The sequence below is a fragment of the Echiichthys vipera genome (assembly GCF_963691815.1).
Source record: "Echiichthys vipera genome assembly, chromosome: 5".
Taxonomy (NCBI): Eukaryota; Metazoa; Chordata; class Actinopteri; order Perciformes; family Trachinidae; genus Echiichthys; species Echiichthys vipera.
Window position 1 is genome coordinate 13,189,999 of NC_139830.1, and position 18,431 is coordinate 13,208,429.

At 39.0% G+C, this 18,431-nt stretch overlaps 1 protein-coding gene across 1 annotated transcript; it reads right to left on the bottom strand.

The window, feature by feature from the left end:
• Nucleotides 1–3,411: 3,411 nt before the first annotated feature.
• On the bottom strand, nucleotides 3,412–12,620 carry LOC310947025 (T-lymphocyte activation antigen CD86-like). The gene is made up of 8 exons (XM_083913643.1): nucleotides 12,602–12,620; nucleotides 10,166–10,188; nucleotides 9,052–9,128; nucleotides 7,373–7,678; nucleotides 6,631–6,909; nucleotides 5,675–5,800; nucleotides 5,497–5,539; nucleotides 3,412–5,241 (listed from the first exon to the last, which is right to left on the bottom strand). The coding sequence occupies exons 1-8, from the start codon at nucleotides 12,602–12,604 to the stop codon at nucleotides 5,193–5,195; spliced, it is 906 nt and encodes a 301-aa protein (XP_083769769.1). The 5' UTR covers nucleotides 12,605–12,620; the 3' UTR covers nucleotides 3,412–5,192.
• Nucleotides 12,621–18,431: the final 5,811 nt, after the last annotated feature.

Consider the following 18,431-nt stretch of genomic DNA (forward strand, 5'->3'; position numbering starts at 1 on the left):
ATAATCACAGAGCTGAAATATGTGTGTGTGTGTGTGTGTGTGTGTGTGTGTGTGTGTGTGTGTGTGTGTGTGCGTGTGCATGTGTGTGTGCGTGTGTGTGTGTGTGCGTGTGCGTGCGTGCGAGAGAGAGAGCGAGAGAGAGAGAGAGAGAGAGAGAGAGAGAGAGAGAGAGAGAGAGAGAGTGTCTGTGCAAAGTAAAGGTCACATCTTAAGCTGTTCTATAAATATTCAAAGGAGATGTGACTCTAGTCGATGTCTGCTCAGATTTTGGTCATCAACACTGCACACACACACACACACACACACACACACACACACACACACACACACACACACACACACACACACACACACACACACACACACACACACACACACACACACACACACACACACACACACACACACACACACACACACACACACACACACACACACACATCCACACACATCCACACACAACTTAAGGCATTGGTTTGTAGCCTAGTTGAAAAGGCCCTGGCCAAGAACTCCTTTGGTGTATCACCATTACAGAGAGGTGTTAATAGTTCTATTGGGCCCCAAGCCAGCAAATATCTCTCTCCCCCAACTCGTTTCAAGCTCTTTCAAGTCTCTGCTGATGGTTTTTGGCTCCACAAATACACACCAGCAATGTTTTCATCTTCAGACCAAGGGAAATATTGAGCTTGATGCACACTCAGAAAGTCAACACTGCTCTCTAACATATTTATACGCCTTCTAATATAGTACAGAAAGCAATTATTGTTCCAGAAATGTGCAAATTCCCCTTGCAAGCAATGTAACAAAAAGTTATATAGTGCAAATTTAGTATGACACTTAACTACTTATGTGTTGTAGCATTGGTCACCCCTCTCCCTGTTGTCCTTCTTTATCTCCTCCTCTTCTCTCTGGTGGTTAGTGTTCTTCTCCCCTATCAGAGGCCTCAGGTCATGGGTCAGAAAGCACAGAGGTGATAAATGCTTCCAGGTCACATCTCCTGTCTCTGAAGGTCAGGAAGAGCGTTTCTGCAGTGACAGCAACAATATGATCACTCAGCTGAAGCACCAGAGCTGGCCCTCCTGACCTGCTCGGCCCCTCACTGTGTCTGCTCCATCTGCCTTATTTAGTTTCTTCCAACTACCCCAACTACAAAAGGAATCTATGAGAATTTACATAAAAGTTTGTATTACACACACCTATCTGATTCAGAGACAATCAAATGCCTACCGTTATTGTAAGAACGTTAACAGGCCAATCTCCCTCATGCTGATCAGCTCCGCTCTCCTGCTGTGAATCGATGCCTTGTGCTCTGGCTCCCCGCACTAAAACTAATCTAGTTGACTTTCATAACTAGTATAATCTGATTATAAATCCCCTGGTATGGACGCCACACAGAACAGTGTGGCAGAGGTCACACGCTGCTTGCTGAGAAATGCCACAGGACTGTGTGTTCTGACTGAAAAGGTTCTCCATTTAGCAGGAGATTACACACTCTGCTGCCTGCGTCACTGGAAAACAGAACTGTGTGCATAGATTGTTCAAAATTATAGAATGTACTTTCTTTGCCTCGACTGTGCCAATAAACACTTTAATTCTTTTCTGCTTAATTCCAATCTGGGAAAAAAGTGTTCCAGTTCTCAAATTGTATTCACATTATTAGTTAAGGATTTATCAACCCCATTCATCAGTACATACAAATAAAATCCAAGCCACTCATCATAGTTAAAGGTATGTACAGCTTTTATTTCTACGGCTCAATGAATTATGAAAATGAGGATTCCCTGTAGCCCAAACGAAGTTTGCCAGCACTAAAATTGTTTTTTTATGCAGTCCATAGGTTTAAGTCTTTTTTTGATAAACTTGCCCCATTCCAAAGAATATACATTTGCCAATATACACCAAAATGTATATTCCTCTGCTTTGATTTCTGTATATTCAGTGGTAAGTTTTAGCGTTAAGATTTCCTAATAGTAGCTCTATCTCATGTTGAACTTAAGCGCCTCATATCCTTCTCCAGTACTTCAAATTGACTAATGTTTATGTTTAATCCAAGTCTGACATGTGGTGTGTTTCTCCTACAGCCACTACAGAGGTTTGTCCTCCCTGGTTTGTTTGGGTTAGACAGCAGAGGAATGAGGGAGGGAGGACAGGGAGATGGGAAGGAGTGGGAGGCTAGGGGTTGATGACAGGGGAATGGGGGGGGGGGGTTGGACAATGCTCTCTGAATTTTAAAGAGGGGATAGAATAAGGCCAGGGAGAATTGGGAGTGGAGGTTCAGGGGAGAGAAATCGTGCAAAAGAAAAAAGAAGAGAAAGGTGGCAGGAGGAGAAGGAGGGAGCTTGTGTGGGGGGTTGATGGGCCAGAGGGGAGGATAATTAGAGGGAGGAGAGGAGCGGAGGGAAAATGACAGAAGAATGAACAGAAGGAAAGTGAGAAGGGGAAGCAGTGAGTTGATGCAATGAGGGAATAAACAAATGAAGGAGAGAAAGGAAAAGATGGGGAGGATATAGATGTGGGGAGAAGGGAAAAGAGGAGGAGGAGGAGGAGGGCCAAGAGGGCAGGGACCTTGGGGGTTACATTCCTGAAGTGCAACCAGCCTGGTGCTGCTCTGCTGCCCAATGTAAACACAGGGCAGAGAGCTGGACTGACAGCCTGTCACACTGACTCATGAGACAGAGAAAGCAAGCGAGGAAGAAAAAATGGAGTTGTGTTATGAAAGAATAAAAAGTGCAAAGAAGGAGAAAGGGAACAGGAGCAAGAGAGATGGATTTTAAGGACATCCTATATATTCACATGAGCATCCTTGGATGCTGTTTCACATTAGTCGTCTCCTCTCAATTCTCTTCCCCTTCAATACAGCAGAGCTACTCATCCCTCTTCCAGCAGGTGACTACATATTGAGGTCAGAGAGACATCATGCATCCTTGTTAAAGAGAATTGTGGTCATTTCTCTGATGATACAGCATGTGCCCAATGCATAAATATTGTTTCATTCCCCAAGCCGGCAGAACTGAAGTTGCTTTTGCAGGCTAGCTCACAAATGTGATGAGGTTCATGGAAATAATGTTCAGATGTTACAGTACACACAACATCAGTCAGCCATGACAGCAGGAGATTCATCTTGACCCTGTGGTGCTAGTGTGACATCAAGTGGCAATAAAACGGCATTGCAACTGAAACTAAATTATTGGGGTTAAGCCCTATACCTGCTGGTTTGTGTGATTAAAAGCCCCAGTCAAATCTTCAAACTGTGTAAATTGTGTAAATATAATCTACTGAAGCACTCAAATACCATATTCCAAGCATATAGTGAAGTCAGTAAAAAAGTGAGAGTAATTTTTCCAACAACACAATAAGAATTTAATTAAACAAGTTCAAATTCAAATTAATTTTACATTACAGTATCAAAGAATGAAAATAAGATGCAGGATTATAAATGCCACATAAACGAGACGAAAGTTACAAAAGCCGTCCAACAAGAGTATTTATTACAGATTTAGGAAATAAAAGCAGCCCTTTAACGTGTGAATCTGGCGAAAATCGAACCCACTTTCTTTTCCGGCATGAATATACATCATATAAGCCATTAAAACAAGTTTTTTTGGTGATCACCTAGTAACAGAGAAATCCTGGACAGTTGCTAACAGCCAGACATGGCTAACACTGATTAGGAGCGTACCTGTGTTCCCCATTTTGTATGTTATTTTTTCCACAATCAGTGCTGAATTACATGGCAAATAGGCCTATGTAGACCCTAACCCCTAAACAGCTTTTTTTAACCACTAATACTGCACAAACCTCTGCAGTAGCATGATAAGAGTCCCTATACATAAAACAAAGCACCAACAATGTAGTTAGCGAACCCAAAAAGACTGTTTTACAAAGCCTTAGCAGTTAGCTATGACAGGCAGCCCAAACAAATCGATTACCAAATTCCGTCCTATTGAACTTCACTAGAACTGAACTCCAGTCCATTTAGTAATCACCTTGTTTTGGATAGTTTAGTGCTCTGCCCCGAGCTATTCAGTGCTAGCCGTGTCTAGCTGTTAGCGACTGGCAGGGATTTCTTTGTTAATAGTTGATCACCCAAAAATGTGTCACTTGATGTATATTCATGCCGAAAAAGACCGTGGGTTAAATTTTCGCTGGGGTTACACTTGTTTGGTAATTTTGAGGGAGGAGGTAGAATTTACCAAATTTACCCAAAATAGGGTGAACGATATGCTGTGTAATATTGAAAAACAAACAAACATAAAGTTAAATAAATATGTCAGCAAAATAGAAGTACTTTTTACATGAGAACAGTCCCCTGAGAAAAAAAATGTCAGTAGGCTATTGAAGAAAGAAGACCAAAATATTAATCATAAGGGTAACGGTAATAACATTTAATAAAAATATTTATAGTAAACTTTTTCCCCCTTTTATTCAATATTGCACCTTACAGGGGAAGCCTAGAATACTGGAATTTATTGAAGAAGACTTACTAATAATGCAGAGAATACATTCATGTGCTATAGTATTCTGACATCATTCTCTCCTGTATTCACACATTTTCACAGCTTCTGCTACTGATAATTTCTAATAGACATAACAAATTAATAATAACTATAGCTTGGATTTTTATAGTGCTTTTCAAGGGAACAAAGGACACTCTACACAAGGCCAAACACCAAAGACAATTGAATATTTGAGACTGGGGTGGGCTATAATTTAAAAGTGCAACAACAATAATATACTGTATTTAAAACTGCACTGAATCAGTCCCAAAGCAAACTTTTCAGTATGTGTAACAGATCCCTCTTTTGCTAAAGAGGTCAGTGTAACAATAAAATATGTATTCCACCAACGTTCAAATCCAGTATTAGTTCTTTGATTGCACTGCTCACAGTGCTGGGAAGTGTTTCCTCCAGATACTTTTTTTTCCCAGTATACAACAATCTCACCACAAAGAATGGGAGAAGTCCTTGTGATGCACTGTACATCATCTGTAGCAGGATACAACTTCCTCGAACACTAAAAGTGACAAGTGTTAGTGGAATGTTCACAGCATGTGGTCCACAGTGAGTCTCCGACGATTGTGGACTCTGTACGTTACGTCAGTCACAACTGTAATGTACATAAGTAACATACAGTTCCAGTTTCAGAGAGGGTCTGAGAAAAAAATCACACATTCCTCTTCTCCAATTCAGAACTCAAGGAGACTCTTTCCCTTCTTTGTTTTCATTAAGGATTGTTACCTCCCTAGAGAAAAAAAAGGTCAGTTGTTACAAGATTTTAATATGACGTATGAGTTACAAAGAACAGTAACACTTTATTTGAAGGGCTATGTATAAGTCAGACATAACATCATCATAAACATTATATGACACCTGTCGTGAACATGGAGGGACCTTTGTTAATGTTTGTGACTCTTGTTTTAAGTGTTATTTGGTTATTTTAAAATGCATACCCCTTCAAGTGGTATACAGTATATGGCATTTGTAAACATCCACTTACTCTTCACATCCATTAATTTGCCTCACTTCTACTGCTGCTGCTCCTGGAAACCAACATAGGAACTGCTGTGAGTTTTTGCCCTTAACTGAGTCATTAAAACTTTAATCTTTGTATTTTTACATATATGCAAATGTGAGTAGAAAAGCTGTATCGTTACAAACTTAATACCTGTCCTTACCTCTCTGTCCTTTCCTGCATTTCCACCACAGCAGCAATGACGCCATAATACTGACAACCACCACTGCACAGATGGCTGCTACTGTCCAAGCAGGACTGTCAGAACGAGGCAAATCCTCAGGTGTACCTTTAAATTAGAACACTATTTATTTTAAGGTGAATTTAGCTTTTTTGACAGTGAATACAAAAAAGACAGGTAGGCTACACATGTCATGTAGGCTACAATAGTTCCAATGAAAACTGTTCTCAGTAAAGCAAAAACTTGGAACTTAAACTATATTTGGAGGTTATTTATGACACAAAAGAATGAGTCTAGTCAACTTTATTATTAATTCTATGTCTTTTCTCTCCGACCCACAGTGCAATAAGTAAAACATGAAAATGAAGATGTTTGCATTTGTTTAGTCTAAAGCACAGTTCACCTAAAATGGATGACGAAAAACAACATAAGCCAAAATATAATATATATGTATAATGTAGGCTATGTGTTCCAGCAGCAATTTGGCTGAAGTGCAAGCTAATTCACTGTCGCATTATGCTAGCTACATGCTAGCAGTATGGCTCTAGGCATGGCAATGTCAGTTCGTTGGTCAGCCCGATACTTGGGTTGAAACTTAAGTACAGACAACAGTGAACATGGTATAAAAATTAGCATAGCATGTAAGCTCAAAGCACAGCTGTATCTATCATAATCCTTACAGACCCGTTGACTTGGCTGTATACTCTTAGTCTTGTTTAAGCTTCAAATCTCTTCACAGAAACACACATTTTAAACTCTTCTGTGTAAGTCACACATTAACGGGATGTAAAACGATGCAAAAAAATTCCCTCACATATTCCTTAAACAGAAGCGATCAAAGGGGATTTATGCTGAGGACTTTTTGTTGCCTTTCACACTTCCCAAAACTTGCCCTGGGTTTGAAAGTATACAACGGATTGATAGAGTTTATTACTCACAGACTGAGAACATGTCAGACCTGACGTCGCCCACAGAGCAGCTCAGGGACGTCAGCTCTTCATTGGAGCAGTTGAAGTAGGCAGTGCTGGAGCTGTTGACCAACATGGTGCCTGGATCAATCATCTCACTGCTGTTCACATGTGTCCACATCTGACCCCCTGGTATGTTCCACATCACCTTCCTGCCTGGATAGCCGCCGTGTGAGGCACACGTCACAAGGCAACTACCTCGATGGTTTTCATTATGGTGCACTGTGACAGTAGGTTTACTGTACATGGCTAGAAGAGAGAGACAGAGAAAAAAGAGCACTGTCAGACTACTTTGACCATGAATAAATGAGCTGGGAGAATACATGCCACAAAGGTTTCCTTTACCTCAATAAGTACATCATACATAATATCATATCATATAAATTGCAGTAAAATCAAAGTTTTCAAACGATTTACTGTAGACTCATCTGGCTAGGGCATGTACATATACATCTGTGTTCAAGACAGTTCTGGTGACTTTGTCCTTTGTGTCGTTAAAATCTCTGCCTTAGCTCAATCATCTGCGATTGCACAGATATCCGATAAGTTATTACCCTGTAAAAGATTTTGTCTCACCAGTGCCTAATTCAGTATATTATTCCATCATAAGGTACTGTTGTAAAGTGTTATAAACTCCCAACAAGCTAAAACTGACAAACAAAAAAACTCAAACACATTTTAAATGTTAACACACTCTGTGTGAGGAGCTCACCTGTGACAGTGAGGTGTATGTCGGTTTCGGATAGTGTCTTGTCATTGTACAAGATATGACACTTATAGTCACCGCCATGTGAGACGTTCAAACTGTGCATGTAGATAGTTGTCTTGTCATCATCCACTCTGGTGTTCTTCCATGCCCTCTGTGATGTATTTTTCGTTGCATGGTAGCCATTAACAAATTTCTGCTCCTGGTCCCGCTGTACGTATAAAAATGTAATTGTCCTTTGTTTGTCAGTTGGGCAGCGAAAGGTCACATTTCCACCAACCTCTCCTCTGAGCTGAATGGGAGCAGCACTTTCTGGAAAAGAAAAGTAAGCAAGAGCAAAGAGTTACAGAGCACGTTTGGATACCTTTCATGATACACAATGAAATTGTCTTGAAGAAATATATCATCTTTAATTTCAGCTGCTTCTGCTTTGGTAGCATTTTTGTAAAGTGCCTAAATACATATTGAATCATGAATGTTTAGTCGCCTGATTGAAGGACTACTGATATGTTTAGTGTAACATGGGAAGATAAAAATTAAATTAGGAAGTAGACAAAAATTACAGTATTACTAGGAAGAAGTAAAACCATTAACAAAATGGTTAGCCATCTTGATGATTTGACTTGTTCAGTTCATACTTTACTTTGTGGGTGTGATAGCTTCTCTTAATGACGTAGTAGACAAATTTCAGTTCCTCTTTAGCCTATTTGCCCTTTATGTTTTATGTAAAATACACGACTAGTAGTGTCCCTATCAGGTTTTTTTTCATGATCTAAAGGTCAATATATATCGGAAGTGACGTCACAGTGAATTTAAGGTTTTACTTTTCATTGTCACCTAGTGTGTGGGTTTTTTAAGGCCAACATAAAATGTCTTTAGCTTGCTTGATATTCAGCTTCTTCACCGGCTGATCATTAACTTTGTCTGCTTGAGATTTGGGGCAGGTGTCTTGACAGGTAGCTTAATCACAGCTGTGGTATGAGGTACCGACACGGAGGTGGAGGCAGTAATTGAGCGGAATCGAAATCTGTGTAAAGGGGATAGGCAGCATGGTGGAACTACACACACGAGACACCAATGCTGTTGTGTTACACGTCATGCCTCCTTTACTTCTGTAATGCTGTCATGCTATCTAAAATCACACACTGGGGCAGAATTTTGCAGCCAGTGTTTAGTTCAGCTGTAGAAAAGCATCGCTGGCGGAATGACGATTCTTGTTGCAGAATCTTTGTAAAAGAGGCCTTAAAAGAACAATTATAAAAATAGTTTGGGAAATGCACTTACTCACATTCTTGTTGAGAGAAGATTTTGTGCAAGAAAGTAAAAAAAAGTATTTCCCTAAATGGTGAAGTATTCCTTTAAAGGAAGAGGTTAAGGTAAAAGGTGGAGGTAAAAGTCAATTTTAAGTTCTGTTGAACTGCAGAGTGGGACAATTATTCCTTGTGTGTTCACAGCCTTTCACATTACATATTATAATGTAGGTATTGGATTTTTATGGAGTTGCTGGTTTGTATAATAATACATGTGGTGCTGCTTAACTTATGTGCAACCAAGTAGTATATCACAGTGCTGTGACATCACTGTGATATACTCCGTGTAAAATCTGTGTAGATTAACAACTGATTTCACTGTAATACAAAGACGAGGGTGTGTTATTGATGCAGTGATAAGATGTAACTGCCCACCTGTGACATGAAAGAGCCACGTGATCGTCAAAACCAGAGCCAGCAGCTGAAGGGAAAGCCTTGGGTTTCTTGGAAGACTGGAGGAAACATAACTAAATGTTTACATGGTTACCCCGGTAATGCTGTGGCATTACAGTGACGAGATGATTCACACAATTTGTCAAATTAAAAAATGGTTTCGTATTACTTAAACCCCCCTGGCGCTGTGCCCAGAAATACTGTCGTTTAAAGATTTGCAGCCTCTGGAGCCACACATGCTCATACTGACTAAACTTGTCCTTCTCTGTCAACAACTTTAATTTTTATCTAAAGCTGAAATGACTGTGCTTGCCTACTAACTGGCACCTACCTCTATTGTATAAAAACAAGTAAAGACTTGATTGGTGTGATCAATGTGTAACCCCACACAAGCACTAGAAATCCTTCTTACAGTAACTAAATTGAACTCTCAGTTCTCAGTGCCCTTGGTCCAAGTTGCTGTCACTTATGTTTAGCACTGGAGTTTTAGGCAGAAAAAGATCCGCCGAGCGGTGCAGGGTCATGAACTTGTTGTATTATTGTTAGGTTTACAGCTTGACAGTGGCATCGTGTTGTCAACTACGGGGTTTCTAAATAGTAGCAGTAGTACATTTTAAGGCGTTATCACATTAGCTACTACGCGGTGGAGTCTAGTAATTCACAGCAGACATAATTATTTGTACCATGATTAAACATGTGTTAGTGCTCAGACTGATACGTTTTTGAATGATGTTTTAGGTTGTTTCCTGGCAAGATTTTTGTGGTTGGCTTTGAGTCAGACTGCTGCAAACATTTTAAATGGAGAAGACATTTGAATTTGAAGGTATTCAATGACCTGACTGTGACTCTCACGTGGACCAAAATAATACTAATTTCTATGACTACATCTGGCCCTTCTGCGGAAATCATCCATGGCGCCCCACCCAAATAACAATTGTGCTGATGAGGGCTGGAGTTAAGGTTATTTTGTTGATGATAGATCTAGTATTCAGACAATTTATTAAAAAAGGGTTTTGAGTGAGTCACAACATTGTAATGTCTTCTGGTGACATTTCAAAGCCATTATGAGGTAATCGAAAATGCCAGGGGTACTTACAGAGGAGTGTTGCAACGTGATGCCTGTTGAAAAGACAAAGATGTTAATCACTGATAGGATACGTTATGTTTTGATTTAATTTGGTATCTTTTAAATCAAATAAAAGGAGCATTAATCAGGCAGGATGATCCAGAATCATATTCGATCAGCAGCTTAGTGCTCTAAATCTAAATCTTAGTCATGTTTCTGACTGTTAAATCACAAAAGTGGTCGCTGTAGTTGCTGTCTGCAATAGAAAACACACTCAACCAACTCCTCTCAAATCAGCACTGGTTTGTTTTAAATTGACATACTTGACAAAAGTGTCTTGTTTATGGAATCTGCGTGTTCATACAGTAAACACTCTCTCAGTCTCTAATCTGAAATAGCTCACAGTCAGTCTTGTGAAGGGAAATGGTTTCTGTTATCCTGAGAGAAATTTACACCAAACAAGAGGAGGGAAGTCCCAGGGAGCATCTGAGTACTTCTGTACATGCTGGGGAAATCTGCCTCCACACTTTAGATAGTGCCTTCTAGTATTTCATTATTTTGTATGTGGCATTATAGAAACAAAATGCTGAAAGTTTCAATTAATAAGCCTACTGTTTCAGGTTGTTTATATTTTTGTTAAATTTCCTTCAAGCCATAGCCTGTTAGACCTACTGCAAAATGAGACATTCTCATGCAAAAAACAGTATCTTAGTTCTCTAGTTGTCTTAGATGTCAGCTGTAGCGTAACAGGGAAAAAGGCAGTGTCTGCCAATCACAAAAATTAATCACATGCCTTCTCTCCATAAATACAGTCTTTACACTGGCTACATTCCCTCTTTTGACAAAAGTTCCTTGTATTGAATCTGTGCGCTTAAAACAATATTGATGGCTTTGCAACAAAAGATGACCTTTCTAGAAAAGCGGACTTCCCAGGGAAACACCACCACATGCAACATGCTTAATAACTAGCAGCGGCCATTTATCAACAGAAACTGCACATCTAGAGGGAATTCCCAGGGACTGACTCATTACCTAAAGTACTCTTCATGGTGTTTAATTTTAGGAAAGTGATACCAGTTGGATCATGAAAGTCATATAAATAACTATGAAATTATTGATTCATTGTGAATCTAAAATTAACAACAAGACATCATGTTTTTTTCCCTGATTTCTGTAACTCTTTGTCTGTTTATTATACCAGCACCTATAACATAGTAATAGGTATATTAGGTATTACCTTTGTGAGAGCTCATTTTCTTTGAGTCAACTCTATGGCAAATTTTGAGGCTACAATTTGTGGTTTTAATGTATAGGTATACAAGTGAGTAAATGTAGGATAGCAATGGAAAGCAGAGAGCAATGATTGAGCGTTATGTTAGACTGTGTTATGTGTGCTTGCAGTATCTACAGTATCAGTAGCTATCATTTCTATTGACTATCACTACACTAACAGTCATAGTGGTAAACAAGCGTGTACACAATGAGGCTGGATTGTTATGGAGATTCCCATATCATGTAACATGATTAACAAAATACTACTTTTCCGTGCTTTGCTGTTTCGAGGCAATAAACGCATGCTTTTATTGGGCCGATCAGATAAGCTATGAAACCACATATCAGTTTCAACACTCATCTCATCTCACACTGACTTGTATTCTCTTTAGTGTGGGAGCTGTGTGATACTTCATGCAGGGAAAAACAGAGATATGTTTTTTTTAATAGGGTGAAACTGATTAAATTGAGGTCAGGCACGTGACAGGAGAAGTTTATTTGCTTAGCTTCTATTGCTGCACAACTTCAAGAAAAGAAAAGCAAACCACAACAGTGTTGTATATACTGGACAACAATCAATCAATTTCTATTCCTGTAATATTTGTATTCTCAACTAACAGCGACATGGCCACAACATATTCTAATTAAACCAGTCATGAGTAAAATATGTATATACATGTATTTACACTGATAACACACTGGATAGCTTTCTGTTAGTCACACATATTGTTATACACATAGAGCTTAGTGAATGTCCAATTTGTGTTTTTTTTTGTTGTTTTTTTAAATCTGCAGTGCATATTTACTGTAAGATAATCAATCTTGCAGAGGCTAGACGTGTTTTTCTGATAAGCATGCTGATGGGCTGGTGTTACTATCTACAGCAACAACTAAGACAATTGAAGGGAACTTTTCCTGTAAAGATTTTGATTTTGAGAAGCTATGCGCCCACACACACACACACACACACACACACACACACACACACACGCACACACACAGGCACAAACACAGGCTCACAAACACACACGCACTTCAAGTGCAACCACAGCATTCACCTGCTCCTGTTTAAGAGCCACTGAGAGTAATAGCCTCATTCATAACAAGAAAATGAATTGTTTTCAAAAGAGACAAGAAAAAGGAAAGGAGACAAAACACTAAAAACAAACAAGAAAATACCAAACAAGCTCTTACCATTGTGTGCTGCGTTGACTTCTCTAGGACCAACTGAGAGTAAAAGAAAAATACTTCCCCTTCATACACACAAGATGGGTGGAGCTGAATGACTCATCTGAATGGTTCTAAACAGCACTTGTCATGGAAAAGCAGATATAACACAACATGAACAGTGACTTTATATTCAAGTGTCAGTTAGCTGTGACAGTAAACCAAGTCATTCTACCTGGTTTTAGTATTTGAAACTGTTGTATTTCATGACCTTTTATTATTACAAAGAACTGTCTCAGACTCATCATGTGAATTAAAGCACATTTATGCATGAGTGTTTGTATGATGGTGTATAATCTATGCGTGTGTTTGCATTTTGACATTGTGGATAAGTGTGTTGTGTGATGCAGTAGCTTTGAGCCCAAGTACAATTTCCCTGCTGGACAAAAAAGTATAACTTACAATTCAGGACCCTGAAACTGAAGCAGCTAAATGTAATTCCGCCATCAGTCATTTGATTTTATACACCAGTGCCCTTCCACTTTGATACATCTTTTGTGACTTGTAGTAACAAATGTGATATTGTATGTGACTAATGTTTTTGTCTTGCTGAGATTTAACTCAAATATGTAGCTAACTGTAGAGTAGCTTAAAGAGGACCTCCACTGAAATTCACGGATGTGGCGGTTGTGATTACATGTGCGTATGTGTATACATGTGCTTTCACTACGTCAATGGCTTAGTCACAGAGGACATCAGGAAGCTTGATGAACTTCCTTGTCAGTGTACTTGCTCAGTCTCACCTGACAATGTGGTATGAATTATTTGGAAGAGGTCAAAATCATTTAACATCCATAATATTCTGCTGCTGTTTGTTTTTTTAATCTGAATATGTCACAATTAGCAGAACTGAGTTATTCGCAAGGAATGCCTAATGAGGGGGAAGAGGATACTAAAGATCAGAGTTCACCTCAGTTTAATGACATGGTTAGTCATTATTACACAATCTTACTTTGGACATGACATGGTAGAAAGGGAAACAATGATTTTCCTTACTGAGAGTTTGGCTTAGTCTTTTCTGAGACCGGGTATGTATAATAGTATACCGTCTATACATTCAGTTGAAATATTGAAAGCAGAGTCTTAGGCAAGGCAATAATAAATATGCCATCTAGTCTGTTTCAGGGTAATAGATCAATAAATATTTCACCGTTGTTGAGCTGAAAATATAACCTCTTGGGCCACTAAGAACAACTTATCTCATCATACAGCAGAAGTTGCATAGTTTAATATTGTAAGAAAGTGTGAGATTGCATTATGTGCAGCTTTACATCAATCACAGCCAATATCTCTAATCTATCTTGCAGGTTGTAGTGATTGGCCCAAGGAAGGTCCTACAAAGTGTGCTAAATGTATGTCACGCAGGTTTTTTGATAGTGCGGCCTAATATTTTTATATATATTAGTTGTATAGTTGTATACTCCAACAGCTGGTTTGCTCGTAACACCTCTGCAGCTAACCATAGTGTTTCACATTCAAGTTTTGTTCTTTGTTTTTCTGTCACATTCAGTAAACCCTCTTTTCACTTCTGTTGATGTTCTGAGTAACCTTATGTGCAAGTTCACACCCACATGCTTAATCACAGCCCTGGTGAGTGGGCAGTATGCGGTAGGAAAGGTTGCGATCTTAATAATCACATACAGTACCCAAAGGAGTTAATAAATAAATAATTTTCATCATTCTGGGGAATTTTGAAAACTTAACAATGATCTTAACTGTCTTTCAGCTATCTGTGTCTCTAAATCCCTCAATTTGCTTGTGTTCCAATAACAGTAAGTGTAATTATGATTCATTTCTTTGTTACCAAGCAGACTTAACCAAATCTTTGTCAGTCTGGGAAAGTTACACTCTAGGACCTAGTAGAGCATATTGCTGCTTTAGTAAATTGGGGGAGTGTGGATAGCACACAGAACTACATTGTAACCAACTGAACAACCGTTTCCTTTCTAGCTAGCTATATAAGGTCAGTGACAGAAATGAAACTCTTACATATCAAGGGAATCCCTTTCTGTAAAAGTAAATGTGAGTAAGTGTGTGTGCACGGTGTGTGTGTTTGTAGGCCAATGTGCGTGTTAAGGTAGATCCTTCTCTGACATTGAAACCCTGTCTTGAAGAGGGCCCCTGTATTAAATTCTAGTAAAGACCATTATTTTAGTAATTTTCTTACATGTTGCATATTCCTGGATTAAATTGTGTTAAAAATACATTACTACACAGCGGGTGGGGTCAAGTAATTCAGCAGAGAAATATTATATATAATGAACAAAAAATAATTTAGTGCAATTCTTGTGTGCTAGGATTAACTACCCCCCCACACACACACAAACACACACACACACACACACACACACACACACACACACACACACACACACACACACACACACACACACACACACACACTTAGGGTGCACTGGCATACACACAATTTACTTTACCTTTACCATCAGCAATCAGCAATGCTACAGAAAAAAAGGCATTCAAAGTCCATCTTCAAGCTGGTAATAATTTTGACTTTTCTAAACCAACAGAAACAACACCTGTAGCAGTACAGAACACCCTGTTTTCTTTGAATTTAGGGATTTTCTTGTAGCTACATCTACTTTCATAAAACAGTAGTATGGGAGATACCATAGATATAAAGAGTAGATGCCGCATCGAACGTTGGGCCTATTGGCGCTGACGAGCGGTGGAGCCGCCATCTTGGCCCGGTCGCCCGCTCCACTCAGTGTAAGGACAGGACACGGTTCAGCGTATTTTAATATTCACAGTGGGATTAACAGTAATAGAATATTCTGATATATGATATATGTGATGTATGATAGGTGTTTTGCAAACACTATAAATATAAACACAACAAGAGAAATCATTTATAGAGTATTAATAGGCTATATTTCATACATGAATACATAAATCTCTCTCTCACTCACTCTCTCTCTCTCTCTCTCTCACACACACACACACACACACACACACACACACACACACACACACACACAAACACACGCAAGCACACACACACACACACACACACACTCAGAGAAAATTAAAATACATATAAATCAAGAGTATCAATACAATTAGGTCAGAGAGAGAGATGACATTTTGGACACATCTAAATACAAGTCAAACAGACACACTTCCATTTAAAGCACTAAAAAACAAAAACAAGAGCCGAACCCTATATGTTTATAAATATTCAGAAATGATCCATGCTCTGCCAGTCGCATAGTCGTGGTAGTGGAGAGGAGAGGGAGGGTCCACATTTGAGCGAGTGTGTGTGGTATAAAAATATATATAAAATTTTGTTAAATCGATCATTTTCACACTGTTTTGTTCTTGCACAGTTACCAATTTGAGTGTAGCTCTAATTGGTAAAGAAAGTGATGTTGTAGGAGAACTTTGTATAGTATCTAAAATGACTGTGTCCTTTGTTTTTAGGCAAGGTCTAATTATGTGAATGTCTTCTTTATTACATATTTTAATTATGTAGTAATTGTATTTAATGTGCAAACAAAAACACGGGGCATAGTTCAGTAATATCCACTTTAAATTATACAAACCATTTAAGATTTTTCCTTAGTTAAATAAATGTATGATTTTTTCTTTTCAGACTGTTTCAACTTCTGTGGTACAACTGAACTAAAAAAGCCTGGACTCATCAGTTCTGGTTTACAAACATGTGACGTTGGTCCTGCTTTAAGTGGAGATGTGGAGAACCAAGTAAAAATGTATGGGACATTTTGTTCAGCGGTGAGAATATCGGGCACAGAGTGGAAATACATGTTCACGCTTGCCTCGTAAATCTCTAATTAATTCTTTATAATAAACCCCACATCATGTTGCTCCTGTTTGATGAAACAGTTTAACAGCAAAGGATATTGGTCAGATTCTGTCACTTCTCCTTTGATAGTCTAAACTTTAAAAAAAAAAGTGACATGACATGAAAAATTATCTCATAATTCATGTCAATGTCATGTTCAATATTTAAAAAAACAAAACTGAGAATATCTGAGGTGACCTGAGATGAACTGTCTCTGAAGTGTCTTCCTCTCATGAAACCACAGCACATCCTCCGCTGACCTACTGCTGGAAATGTGCAATCCATTTACACTGGACCACATGTACGACAACCCCTCTCCTCCCTGCTTCTCCTTTCATATCTACACAGGCATGCGCACGCACACACACACACACACACACACACACACACACACACACACACACACACACACACACACACACACACACACACACACACACACACACAGGCTTGCACACACACATCTGGCCGGGGGTAAATTAACTAAGATTCCCACAGAGGCTAATCTCCACGCCTCTACTGTGACAAGATAATAATAATAAAATAAGGGACAGCAGCTCCTCTGGCAGCTAAATATTTATCTACCTGCCACAGCCTGAGGGACTCACTATAACATTCAAAAATGCATGGATTTATGTATAATTGTTTAAAATTGTACTGTACCGTACTGATTATGAATTGTAATATTGTAATATTAGATTAGAGCAGGAATACGCTGCACAGTGCTCTGGCATCTTGTTCCTTCTGCTGCTCAACTCATAGGCTCAACGAGTCACTCATAGAACTTATCTGGGAGAAGGACCGATCCAAGATGGCGGCCGCATTTCTCGCGGCCCAACGTTCGATGCGGCATCTACTCTTTATATCTATGGGAGATACTGCCTAGCTGTGCAGTGTGCACATATACCACGTAAACGGCGTAAGTACATTGCGTAGGATTCTATTCCCGCTGTGTCAGGTGGTACAAGTGGTCGTAGCTGCTGCCAGGCAACCACGCAAGCTTCCCAAGCAAGATCCCTTGGAGGTACACAGACACGAGTAACATTGCAACAGCTTCTCTCCATGAATTTAGTGACCACAGGCTCCGTGAGTAGAACACTTGGTGCCAAAACGGTATGAAACCAAAGTTTAGAAGTCAACCCGGATAGTTAAAGTGCTTAACTTTAATTTACAGCGGCGACGAGCCAACGGTAGCTAGCTAGCTAGCTCGGTTATAATGCTGCACAGTTTCTTTGTAAACCTGATTTTTAGTCCTCCCCGTGTAAATAGAAGAAGCTGGCTGACCGCAGGCTATTTTATAAGATAGCTTTGTTATAGCGCTAGGCCATTTAAGATAGCATAGTTAGCTAACAGTTTAGCAGCGATATCAGCACTGCTCCAACATTATTTCCTTGTTTCTGGGTCGGATGAGTTATTAGGGTAACGTAAGCTCTGATAATGCTCCAGTGTGTGCCTCTCATGATTAACAGTCTCAAACTGGGACTGGTCCTGATGTAGAAGTAACTAGCCTGTTTCTAAGATGGTAACACTTATTAAAATGAGGAAGGCTTGATCAGAATACTCTTAAGAATCTGTTGATCACAATAGGGACCATTAAGCCATATCCCTCCCATAGTGTGCTCCTTAAATTATAGTGTTCCAGCTTCATGTTTCTGCTTATTTTAATTATTTTTATTTTTGCCCCATCATTGTTATTATTGTTATTATTATTATTATTATTATTATTATTATTATTATTATTATTATTATTATCATCATTATTATTGTTGTATACGTTGTTTTTTCCCCTCCTTTTCTGAGTGTAAGGTTTGGGTGGCCATAAAACATAAAAATGTATGTATGTATGTATATATATATATATATATATATATATATATATATATATATATATATATATATATATATATTAAATGACAGTGTTATTTTCTGTTTACTGCAGCTTTCTCAGCGTCAGTACATTACTGCAGCTGAAAG

Excerpts from the sequence above, each read along its gene's own strand:
- LOC310947025 (XM_083913643.1), bottom strand. Across the intron at positions 6,910-7,372 it reads CATACACCTCACTGTCACAG|CCATGTACAGTAAACCTACT; the intron begins GTGAGCTCCTCA and ends TCTCTCTTCTAG. Across the intron at positions 5,540-5,674 it reads ATGCAGGAAAGGACAGAGAG|GAGCAGCAGCAGTAGAAGTG; the intron begins GTAAGGACAGGT and ends GTTGGTTTCCAG.